At 40.3% G+C, this 13,355-nt stretch overlaps 1 protein-coding gene across 3 annotated transcripts in view; it reads right to left on the reverse strand.

Annotated features, from left to right (window-relative positions):
• The window catches only part of HBS1L (HBS1 like translational GTPase), a 60,984-nt gene extending 57,979 nt beyond the window's left edge, over positions 1 to 3,005 (reverse strand). For all 3 annotated transcript variants that reach the window (XM_086743447.1, XM_086743446.1, XM_086743448.1), the window contains exon 1: positions 2,849 to 3,005. In XM_086743447.1, the coding sequence (XP_086599573.1) occupies positions 2,849 to 2,891 (43 nt within the window). In that variant the 5' untranslated portion in view covers positions 2,892 to 3,005. The remainder of the gene's footprint in view (positions 1 to 2,848) is intronic.
• Positions 3,006 to 13,355: the final 10,350 nt, after the last annotated feature.

The following is a 13,355-nucleotide window of genomic DNA, read 5'->3' on the forward strand; positions in this document are numbered from 1 at the left end:
CAAAAAGCAAGAATCTTATACAGTTAATTATAACATAGCCATATACTTTACCCATTAAAAAAAAAAGTATCAGGAATTAGTTATCAGGAGACACACAGTAAATTATTCCCTCTCCCTCAAAAGAAATCCTAGTATTATGTAAATGTTGAAAATAAATTTGTAATTTTCACTAAGTAATAATGAAATACATTTTAAAAGTAATGAAATATTTTTAAAGATGTTATTGCATAATTCGTCAGTTTCACAAATAACATGTATTGTTTGTGGTTCTAAAAAAGTAAGAGAAAAAAAGTAGCTAACAGCTGAAAAAAAAATCTGCACTCTGATATCAACTTACAGACCACAAAACTGGGACATTACAAACACCATATTCATCTATAAAAGGCTCAGAACTTGGGACATGAAAGTGTCATTTATCTCGTAACATGGAACAAGAAAACCAAAGTAAATTTAACTCTATAATCCACTGTAATTTAAAAAAAAAGACAATCAAAAGCAGTAGCTAAAAGGACTGGCACAAGTGTATGAAAAGGTTAGTGAAAGACCCAGGACGCTACTTTGGAAGTTAAGTATCACCAGATAAAGAACACTTATTATACAGGCTTATTTTGATTCTTCGTCTGTAAAAAAAGAACATACTGTTATCTACTTTTTGACCATGTTGAAAAGAACACACTGTCTCCTGGTTCCATGCTAGGACCAATTGATCTATAAAAAGTCTAGAGAAGAACTATACATTTTTCTCAAGGTAAGAACACTTTTGGTAGCTTTGCCAATACTTGGAGAGTGTCAAGGAGAACTCCAAGATGACTTCTGTGAATGGTTAACATTCACAGTTAGCAGTAAGCAAAATCAAAGTAAGTCTTGTCTGTGTGCATTATATTTGAACCACTGGTATATCCCACGCTGGTTTAATTTCTAGACTAAGAAAGAGACACCTCAGTGAAAATGGCTCAGCTTGCACTGACTGTAAGAATAATTACTAAAAATTGACATAAATTACAGACAACAGAGTAGAAGCCACAGAAGCATACCATACTCTTAGCTGGAATACCACATTCAGTTCTGATCACACTACCTCATAAAGAAGAGAGCAGAAACAGAATATGGTCAAATAAAGGCCACAAGATCTAAGGCCTCAGAAGTCTTCCTAGGAAAGGAGACAAAAAATACTGCAAATATTTACTTTAGAAAGAAGATAAAAAATTGGTCAAGAAAAAGCCCAATTTTGCCTCACTTTGTCAGATTATAGAAGAATATAAGTGGCATAAAAATAACATATAGCATTATATTAAATCAAAAAAGAAGACACAAGTGTGTACTTCATTTGGGACAGAAATGATTGCATGTGACTACAAAAGTAGTATATGGTGTAAGTATAAAGACCGCACATACAGACACTTTTAATTAAACCTGATGTGTAATGCAACAGTAAAGTTTTAAACAGCAGTAGCAAAATAAGCCTCATATGGCTACAGCAAATTGCTAGGTATCTCAGTAACCTTATTAAAAGCAATTTTAATGAGTGTACAAATACTGAAATGAATTCTATAGACTAGGCACACAACTTCACAGATGATAGAGATTCAGTTGAAATTACCATTTCAACCAATCTGCGGTGAACAAAATTTCTACAGGATGAAAAGAATCAAGCAGTAAAATCCTCAATCCAGTCTAAGATTTTGACTATATTAGGTGAATTTGCACTAGTAAAACCTGCAAGGTAGACCATATAGATGTCATGGCTCACATGGATATACATGACTTCCTCAAAAATTCCAAGATCACAGTGCAAAACCCAATGCATTACTATAAGACATATACCCATTACATCTGTCCACTCAACAGCAAAAGACCAGAGGCAGGCAGAAGTATTTCTTGCTATTTTTGTATACAATCTGGCAAAGTGAGGCAAAGTAGCTGCTTCCATACCAAATGATTATTTAAAATACCAACACCAACTGGAAGTGCATCCATTTTTCCAGAGCCAAGCCAACACCAACAAAACCACTGGGGAAAAAAAAAAAAAAAAAAAAGTGTAATTTACAGTTTGCATAAGTTAAGGGGACAGGGCACAAAGAGAGCTGCAGCACTGCAGGTACAAACAGAGTTCTTGCACAAGAACTCGTTCACTCCGTGCAGGCTTAAGTAAAATATGGGAGAAAGGTGCCTGAAAACCAAGTTCTTCCTTAGATGCGCAACTCCATCTTCAAGAATTGCATTACTTCTGTAAGGAACAGCTTTACCTATACTACTGGTGAACATCAGCAACAATATGGTAGAGTCCAACTGGGAACACAAACTGTCAAGCTCTACACGCCTAAAGAAAGGCGGGTTCAACTGTATTGAGACAGGTTTTCAAATCACTCCCACTTGCCTAAAAAGCAGTCAACTTCGGCGGCTTAAGGCAACGCCGGTAAACCTTGCGCGGCTTGGCCCCGGGGCCAGGGCCGCCCTTTCCCCGAGGGGAAGCTCCCGGGAGATCCTGGCAGCGGACGGCGGCGGCGCGCCCACGTGCGCCCGGGCCCCCACTAGGGCGGGAAACGGGCGCGGGGGGCGGGGGGGAGGGCGAGGCCTCTCGTGGGGCCTCGTCCAACCCCTGCGGAGGGGAGGGGGCTGTTTCTTCCCTCCCACTGCCCTTGACAGCCCCCCGCACTCTCCCCGCCGCTCCCCGTGCGGGTACGGGTACACCCTCCTGCCCGCAGATACCGCCGCGCGCCCCCGCGGGGCGGAAGGGCCCGCCGAGGGAAGAGGTGCGGGCCGGAGAGAGGGCGCGATGGGACCGGCGGCTGGGGCGGCGTCCTGGGCGGCCCCCGCAGGTCTGCCGTCGGCTCCTACTCGCCACTACCTTCGTCGTAGTTATAGCCTCGGACGTTCCTGTGCCGGGACATGATGGCGACGGCGGCCGCCTCGCTTGCTCGTGGTAGCGCTGGCGCGGCGGACCTAGGACGCCATGTTGATGTCCGGCGAGCCTGGCGGAATCCCCCTGCGCAGGCGCGGCGGGCAACCTTCCGCCCTCGTCGCGCTGTTGCGCGTGCGCGGCGTCTCCCGCCTAGTCCGGCCGCTTCCTGGTCGGTTGGTAAGCGAGGAGGCGGCTCCGTGAGCTGCTCGCGCTCCGCCCTTGCGCCGGGCCGTTGGCCACGTCACACGGGCGCCACGCGGCCCGGCGGAAGGGCTGAGAAGGGCGGCCCCGCGGGTACCTGCGCCCCTCACACCCCCCCCCCCCACCCCGCGCCTTTCATGGCGCCCCTCGGCCTCCTCAGCAGGCGGGGAGGGGAGCGCCGCTGCGGCGCCGCGCTCTGGGAGGTCTCTACGCGCAGCCTCCGGTGGCGGCGTGCTCAGTCCCGAGCAGGGCAGGCCCGGGGTAACGCCTGCACAGCTCACCTGCCCCCCGACAGGGAAACACCCCCGGCCGACGCCGAGAGCACCGGTACCCAGCTGCTCTGCTACCGTGTCTGATCCTACAGTTGGGTGCAGTCCTGGCATTTGAAGTGTAACCCTCCTTGCTACGTCATTATTCACACCTCAAACTTAAAATGTGATAAACGGCTGCAACATACCTAAGCAAGCGTATTTAAGGTTATTCAAAACAGTTACATCGTGACAACAGTATTCTGGGTTGGCTTAAGTTCACTGAAGGGTATGGTCATTTTAACATGCACTCAAAATACTGCTTCTGGATTTTGTACTAACACAGCAGCAGTGTTTGAAAGGCTTTGAAATTAACTACAAGTTTTTCTCAATTCTGGATCTGAAATGGCTCAAATTAACCTGGCTTGTTGGTGACCAGTAGCTGTTACAATCTGGTGACTGACTAGTGGCCAGGATTAAATAAGCTGGCACAAACTGTATTATTTAGCATTGCTCTTGGCAGTATTAAGCAGCAAAATGTCAAAGCATTAGGCTCCATGGGGGTCTTGATTTGACTTCATTGGCATGTTACTGTAGGCACCATCCAAACCAGGGTTTCAACCTGCAAGTGGTGTTGCATTGCCAAGGGACCAGGTAATCAAGGAATGTCACTACAGAGAGAGAAGGGTGAGCAGAGAAGACTGGTGGCAGAGGGAGATGGGAGAGACGTCTCAGCTCATAGGCCCTACCAGTGCTCCATGCTGAACTCCAGCTCTGACAGACTTAGCTGCTTCTACATCCTCCAGCCCAGCTGTTCCTGTGATACCTGCCTTCATCTGCATGCTCAGGAGCTGCTAGGCAGACAATCCCTTTAATATTTCTCAAGTCAAATGTTTGCATCTTCGAGACCTTTAATACTTTATTTACCATCTATTTATCTGGTCTTGACAACATCAGAAATCCAGCCTCCTCCAGCCACCTGCATGCCCCAGGTGTCCTCCGATATCCCACCGTGTAGCCACACATCCCTACAAACACACATACTCTGGGTTTGTAACTGCCACCTAACTATTGTCTCATCCTGGCCCACATGCCAAAACTGTCACTATCTGTGACTCCACATCCTTCCTGGTCACTGCCAGAGGCAGGGTGTGTTAAACACAAGCCAAAGTTTGTGTTCATGAACAAATTGTATGCAAATGTGATGATTGTTTCCTTATGTTATTTGCATATTTCTAACTAATTTGTACAGAACAGCACATGCAGCTGCACAAACCTAGGATCTATATAATATATAATATCTTTCATATGGGGCTAAGATTAAAATAGAATTGGAAACAATGATTTCTAATTAATGCTGGTGTCCTGTTGACCCTTAGTGACCCAAGTGTTCTCTGCACCAGAGGTTTGGTAGAAGCTGTCCCAATCTCTACATATGGGTCAAAGATACAGAAGTGAGGAATTGCTATCATATATTATGATTTAATATTACACAGCCAGGGTGACAAACACTTCTAAATTCAAAACCTGGTTCCAGCATGTGCTATCTGAGCCCTTAGTGAAGTAACTTAAGATACTACAGCCCTCACAGTGTCCTGCCAGTCTGCCTCCAACAGCTTACCTTGGAAATGGCACTCTTTCCAGCCTCTGAAATTACTTAGATCTCATTTTTCAAATGTTAAAAACTCCAGTAAATCTTAATCATGTAAATTTAGCATTACTTTTTGTTCAAGTAGTGACAGTTCTCATTTCACACGTGACCATCCTATTGCAAAGATGTTTCTTTTATCCTTTCTGTTCATGCTTTTTACACAAATCACCAGCTGCTTATCAAATAATCATTTTTTTCACGTCTGAATTTTATGTTCACATTTATTATGTTGTCACTCTTGATTTTCAGTGACTCTGGCCTCCACAGATATGACCCACATTTCGTTTGCTTGGTAGTCAAATCTAACATTGTTTTCAATATTTCAAAATTAGTATTTAGAAGAAGAAAATAAGTAATAGTTGTAAAAATATAAAGATTATCTAAGCCCAGCATAAGAGATGATACACTATGTGTTCTCTCCATGGCATTAACACTGAACTTGGAAGGCTGCTATTTTTCTTCATTTAAAGTGTAGTAGGTCATATCATATGAAGACTTGAGGAAAAAAAAAAAAAACCCCAAACAAAGAACAACTATTTCATACAGAAGCGCAATTATTTCATATTACAGCAGTATCTTCAAAGAGTCATGAATACACTGTGATCATTCCTTGCCTTTCCTTAGCTCTACGAGCTGTGTAGATGTTTTAGGGAAAGGTGTTGAAGCTTTAGTCCTCAAGCCCTAGCTATACCTCAGTTAGTGCTATTTGCAAGTGAATGCAAGGTTCATGAAAGGTGAAAGGTATTCATCTGATAGCAAAGCAGTCTATAACTAACCATTATTCCTTCAGCAGCAATTAAGGCACCATCAGAGAACCTCCTCAGTCTGGCTCCAGCAGCTCTGACCAAGGAATGACTAACCAGATTACTTCTGGCAAACACTATGAGCATTCATTTCCTTCCTGCCCACGGAGATTATTTATTACTTTAAGGTGTGTTCATTAAGAAGTGAACCAAGACCACTGGTCTCAATCCAGGTGGCAGCATCATTGGTAATCCTGTTTTTTTTCAGCAGTCTCCTGGGCACTCCCAGCCCTAGCACTACTCATTTTTTTTTTTTTTGTAACGGTAAGAATCAATTAATAAAATGTTTAATAGTTTCTTTTAGCTAAATAGAAAGCTTTTTGAATTATGTTTTTTCATCTTAAAGTGAAGTTACCCAGCTTTTTAGTAGTTTTAAAGTTCTTAGTTAAAAAAAAAATTCAATCTATTTCAGTATTGTTTCCTTTTAAACGAAAGTTAACCAAGACATAGTCTGGGAAAAAAACCAGCATCATTCCAGATGTTAGACCACACTATGCAGTGTGGGTGTTAAGCTTTAAAATATAGATATTATCAATGTCAGTAAGCACTTTTCCAGCTGATAAATGATCTGACTAGATCAAAAGAACTGCAGCTGATAGATACATGTCTGGTTTTGTTTAAAAATGACACCATGTAGATCAGAAGCTGATTTAGGAGTGAGAAAGCAAAGACTATTAATAAATGATCATTTTGTACATATGGTAAATAGCAAGTGTCTCCAATTTTCCACAGTATGAATGAGATTGTTAAATATATTTATTATTTCGTTTGCAGAACAAGTTTCACATGTGAGTTAGTGATTTATGTTAGTCAAGACCTTATACAATTTCAACAGGATCTAGCTAAGTTAGATGAATAGGTAATGTAATGGCAATTTGATCTGAAAAAGTTGCCTATTTGAATGGTTTAACACGAGCCATTAGTGCTCCTCGCAAGTATGTAAACTTATTGTTATTATAAGTTAATAAGTAATTAAATCCTTCAGTGACTTTAGCTACGTCTATACTTCCCCGAAAGACTTTGGGCACAATCTCAAATTCCCCTGTCATCCTGCTGCCTCCCTGCTGGCTCTCAGACTGCTGCTCATCCGCAGTGACCCAAACATTGTCCCAGAAAGGGAAATTCAGCCTCTGTAAGGTGGGGAACCGCCTTGAACCATACGACTGCAAGAGCAGGAGTTCAACTTCAAGCATGGTTGCCAAGAGCATGGTAACTACAGCCACTGTGAAGGACTTCCTGAAAATCCCTGATCAATGCTTTTGACCACTGAATGTAAATTTAAAAAAAAAAAAAAAAATATTTCAGCAGAGGCCTTCCACTCCTAGTTGGTCTATGAAGTATATAGAGATAAGTGATCAGAATCATCAGGGGCATGGGAAATGTCTTACATGAAGAAAGATTAAAAGGATTAAGAATTTGTCTTGCAGAGGAGATACATAAAATGTGACATGACCAAAGTATATACTAGGGAATGACTCAGAAATAGCCACTGTTTTTTTCCCTCATAAAAATTTCCCTCCGTAAAAGAGGAAATTCCTTGACTTTGAAAGAAGGCAAATTTTAAACTGATAAAAGTAAACTTTTAATCAGTGTAGAATTAAGACTGTAAAATTCACAGCCAGAAGAAATGATCAGGGCCAAAAACTTAGCAAGATTCAAACAGTTTAGGTACTTGTACAGATGACAAGGATACTTAAACATGATCACAGTAAATATTTGAAATCTTCTGGAAGGCATAAAAATCTTCATGTTACTGACTCAATCTACTTTTAATTGTTACAGATGACTGACAGGATAAATTAATGGGAGCTACAGACATAAGGAGGAGACAAAACAGAAGGCTGTCATCACTCGGCTGAACATGATGCTAAAGCATATTATAATGACTCACATATATATGTAGTGACAGCATTCTGTTGTATATGATTGTACACATTGATTTAGCAAGCACTTTAAAAAGTTTGTCAGGGATCCTAGCTACTACCAGAAACTGTATCTTCACCAGTATGTTTGTGGTGAGGTATATTTATTGAACATAGGCATGCAGTCAAGCTTCCAGTAACACCAGCAGGATCTTTTTCTATTGCCTCAGTAGAAAAAAAAAGAACTTGGAATCTGGAAAATATCTTTTAAGAAACATTATACAAGCATCCACAGGTGCAAATCAAAGCAGAGTGAATACAGTTTGAAAAGTCTCTCACTTTTCTGGATAAAGTCATTTGTGATACAAATCTGACCGGGACATTCCACTGCTGATCTCTTTGTATAGATCTTAAATTAAAAACAAATGCTGAAAAAAGTGTGCTTGTGGGAGGCATAATTATAGTTGATTTGTTGGGAAGGCAGCTTGTTAAACTCTAAGCATTATCTTACAAATAATCTGATTTTGTTTTCTATGTTCTGCACTTTTAAGTTTTTAGGACCTGCCTTTGGCAAACCCAACTATATATGCTGGGCAGAACAGACTGAATATGCTCTCAAGAAAACTCCATGTGCTAGTTTTTCAGAGACTTATTTTTGCCCTTTCTGGTTACGGACCTAAAAAAAAAAAGCTGCCCGAGAGGCGGGGGTGGGAATCGCCTAACACATGGAAAACATGAGAAAGACTTCTAGCAGAAGAATAAATTCAGACTTCTAGAAGACATCCAGAATAATTACCATTTTGTATTGATATACTAATTGAGGCTGTGGCAAACTCAGTGAATAAGTCCATTTTATTTGAAGTGCGGACTGACACACGGAGTCTAAGCAACTCGTGGGGTATCCTGAAAGAGAAATCTCAGCTACCTGGTGTTCGTTCGGCTCATTTCAAGTACAGCCTTGCTGACAATGCGCACAGTACCATGGAGCGTGGAACATTGCCGTGCATCCACATTGCGAGGCTGTGCAGCCGTCTGTGGTCTATAGGCAGCCTGAGATTCGGGTACCTTTCTGTGATGCAGAAGGGGCAAACTGTAGGCATCCTAATGGCAGGGATAGCGTGGCCACTGAGTCAGGGAAGTCCTCTATATTCACCTTTCTTGGAAATCTGCGACCTGCAGGGTTTTTCTGAATAACATTGATTTGCACAGGAGACTCAGAACTGAATCATAAAATTGAGATAGAGTAATAGAATCATGGAATCTTTAAGGTTGGAAAAGACCTGTAAGATCATCAAGTCCAATCATCAACCTAACACCATCGTGTCCACTAAACCATGTCCTTAAGTGCCACGTCTACATGTTCTTTGAGCACCTCCAGGGATGGTGACTCCACCACTTCCTTGGGCAGCCTGTTCCAGTGCCTGACCACTCTTTCAGTAAAGAAGTGTTTCCTAATATGCAATCTAAACCTCCCCTGCCGCAACTTGAGGCTATTTCCTCTTGTCCTGTCAAATGTCAGGCTGAAAAGAGATATATGGTATTAAGTATGACAGGGAACTTAATTAGATGAACAAGAAATGTGGCTTCATTCAGACTGATACTATAGTTTGGTCTTTGACTAAAGTCTTTGTTTTCTTCTCAAAAAAAAATGTCACTTTAAAGGGGTAATTCTACATGAAATTCTCAATTCCCTCTTTCTCAATTAATTCTCTTGTACTGCAGACTGAAGAATTCCATAGCAGGTATTGCTAATTCATCCTGCAATCACAGGAGATAATGCACTTCAGATGTTCTTTTAATTTTTTCCTTGCTTTGTCATCTGGTTATATTTTTTGTATCCTAGAATCAAATGTAGTCCTAGAGCATAAAGCAGTGACACTAGCAGGGAATGGAAACTTGGCTTATCTCGTACAATTGTATCCTTTCAGTTCAGTTTTGTTTACTTTATCTGATAACCAGGAACTACTTAACAAGATGCTCATTTACTATCTAGTTTGCTTCACATGTTTAAAGTATAAAATTCTATCACTTGCTATTAGAGCAAATGTCCTATCTTCCATGAGCTAATCTTGTATGGCAGATGCGCTGTCTTAAATGTATAAATCTACTTGAAAACCAATCTGATAAAATTTTATGCCTGCAAAATGATGATTCACTTATATCAATGTACTTGTCACTCAGACCTTTAAAAAATACATACAATACCACAGAGTTGGGTGGGTGCTGCAAATATGCAAGACCTTGATAATAGGAAGACATTAGCCACAAAGTGTAAAGGAGAAACACCAATTTAAAAAAAAAAAAAAGTACGAGTCCAGTGATCTCTAGTCTGTACACCCTACATTATGAAAAGGAGCATGTAAGCTTTTGGTCTTACAGGGCTGCAGCAACTACCTTGTGGGTGATGGTTGGATTTCAGTTTAACTGGAGATAACTTACTCATCTCCCCAGTTTTCATATCCGCACTGTTTATAAAAGCAAACATGAATCAGTATTTTAATACTGGTGTCAAAAGCTTAACTGATGTAGCTGTTCTACTGAAACATTATTCTACTTCCAAAGTCTCTCATTCTGTTGTCTCACTTTCTAAGCTATCTCTGAGGACAGGTTAACTGCACTAAAATTTGCTTAGGATGCTTAAAATTATAATTTGCTTTGTGTGATTTTATTGCTGATTGGAGATGTGGTGAACTTTCATCTTTGCATTGAGGTCCACATTTTTTAAATGTTTGTATCCATGCAATGAATTCCCTGAAAGACACAACCATGTTGCAGTGTAAGCCAAGCTCAGTTAGCATTAAAGTCATTTTTCACAAATCATGCACGAACACAGTGGAAATAAATGGTTCTTTCTGTCCCTCTGCTATGGATAAAATAATTTCCCACAAGACTTCATCCTGAATCAGATGTATCTTGCACCAATCATTTCTGCTAACACAGAAGCAGAACCTCTAAAGAAGCTAACACATCTGACTTACAGTAACAACTACACCTTCTGTGAATGGAATGGATTCCTGCAGCAACGAAGTCTCTCTGCTCTGCACTCATGGAAATCAAGAATTAAGTTCACTTTCCTTCTACATCAGTAGTCTGGGTGGGGTCTTTCACAAACTTCTGTAGAAAAAAGGCTTATGGAAAACAGTTTTCATATATTCCTTCAAACTTCATAAAATTCAGCAGTGAGATGCAAGAGAGGGACGCAAATTACTGCTTCCTCAGATGGAAAAACATCTCAAATTGAACTGTTACATATTCTGCTTGTATGCAGTTTCACATTAGCCATAGTATGGGCCCGATGATGATGTCATAGAGACAGCTCTGGTTACTGCTGTGAAGGGTAGTCGGGGGACACAACAGTGCAACTTCTGCATGCAGTGCAGAAGAATCCAGGTTTCATCCCTTTGGTGTTTGTAGAACAGCTTGTTTTATTTGGCATAAACTATTCCTGGAGTCTGAAGTATTTAATAGAAATAGTTGCAGTCTATCCACATGACTTACATTGATGGTAAGATATTCAGGAGTTAATTAAATTACTTCTAATCAGTGTTTAATACTTGATACTCAGCAGTGTTAAGAGTGGATGAATGAAATCAGTACAATTTATTTGGCAAGCCACATAAAAGTTACTTCAATGAAATTTAATCAGGAATAAATTTAACCCCATAGCAATAACTTTTAGTCTCTACTTGCCATTCAGAAACCTTATTCTGGCAGAACATTAGAAAGATGCATCGGTGCTTTGCTGCATTACATAAATTTGAGGTCATAATTTGCAGCTATGATGCCAGCAGTCTATATTGGTCACTTTGTTAAAAGAAAGTTTAGAATGGTTGGAAATGTTACAAGCTGGATCAGTAAAAGCATTATTAGCAATAGAAACAACAACAAAAAAATTCCTACTTCATTTTAATTCAGCTGTGCTCATGTGGAAATCTACATTTCATTCTCAATAAATGCTATGACAGAATTCTACTAATGCTCTCCAGCAAAAAAAGATTCTGGTTATCTTTTTATAGAAAAACATTTGGGGCTTGGTCCAAACCTCGTGAAACTCAATAGAGATAATTGCATTTGCTTTCATGAATCAATTTGACACTAACCAGACCAACAAAACATATAAAGGAGAGGATTTTGGTAGAACAAAACTGCAAAATTGTACACCGAGTTCCAGTGGAGTAAATTGTTTTAGAGAGACACCCTATTACTGGTAGAGGAACCATGAGCTGAGCAACAAAAGATAATAATAGGTATAGAAAATTTCTTATCTGTGTTCTCAGGCAGTGAGAAAATGTCAATGGATGTTATCTGTGAAAACACAAGATTGAGTGAAAAAAAAAAAAAAGCGAAGCATAGCAATGAGGAGGCAAATAACTGAGGCTGCTGCTTTGAGCCTGGGGAAGTGGGAGAGGAGCACTGAAACCAGCTGGTGCTGGGCCATTGTTTGACCAACAGGCAAGGCATCAAGGGAGTCCTGCTAAAGACCAAGATCTCAGCTGGATCTGTTGACTCCTGGTTGTAGGGGCCCTTGGGGGTAGCTTTTGTCAGGGGAAATAACCTTGTGTTGTGCTGCTTGGTAAAGTTTGCATTTCAGATAATAAACTGTGCCTGAAGGAAGGGCCTTAAAGAGGCTTGGGTGTGGTACCGGATATTTTTCCCTGGCTGGTGAAGGAGCCTGCCAGTTTACAAAAATATAGGGGCTTAGCAAATGCTGTGTGCTTGTACAAGACTTCCTTGGAACAAAGACATGACGCTTTCCAGTATTTTAAAGCAGACTTGATGCATTATCTTTGAGTACATATCAAGAAAAATGATCACCTTTCAAAAAGAAGAGGAAAAAGAGATTGCGATCCATTGATTTCAATTTTTTTAAAAAAGTTATTGTATGTTGAAAGGTTGCTATTCCTCAACCGGAAAAAAAAATGCTTTTCTCAGATTATAAGCTCTTTGGAAAAAGGATCATCTTTATTTTTTCTGTATTTGTACCCTACTAAGTATAGCATGATTCTTCTCTAAGACTGGCATACAACAGCAATAGCGGTGAAAGTGGTATCTCAAAGATGGATATAAACACGTGTATTTATGACCAGCCAAAAGACTGTCAATGTATTGAACGTACAGCTTTAATCTTACAGCAGTTTTGCATTTGTACAAGTTATATGACTTCTGTAGGCTCCTGAAATAAATTAGCATTGTTCAAATTAGAATAATTTCTTTAACATGCAGACACTTTTAACGGGGCTGCACATTAAATTTGCAGGATTTAACACTTCCATTCATAACATGGATTCCAGTTGTATATTTAAAAAAAGGTAATCTGTCCGAGTATAGACCCAGAGGAATTGATTTTCCTGTCTTTTACATCATGTACTTATTCTGAGAAGAATCCCAAGCTATCTGTGAAATAGTAGAAAACTGTGTTACTCACCAATGCAAATTAAAGAAGCCTTAATTAGTCACATGGTTACAAGCTATTCCAAGACACAAAATGAGCTCTTGAAATCTTTTGGGAGTGTTCTTCTATTGAGAATAACCAGTGGAAAATAAAACAAATGTGAATGGAGAGCAAAATTGTAGAATCATAGAATAATTTAGATTGAAAATGACCTTTAAGGTCATTGAGTCCAACTGTGTAGCCATGAGAAAGATGTATACCTGAAGAAAGGAAAATTGTCATTGAGGGAAATCAAA

Source organism: Chlamydotis macqueenii, chromosome 3 (assembly GCF_036417535.1).
Source record: "Chlamydotis macqueenii isolate bChlMac1 chromosome 3, bChlMac1.mat, whole genome shotgun sequence".
Lineage (NCBI taxonomy): Eukaryota > Metazoa > Chordata > Aves > Otidiformes > Otididae > Chlamydotis > Chlamydotis macqueenii.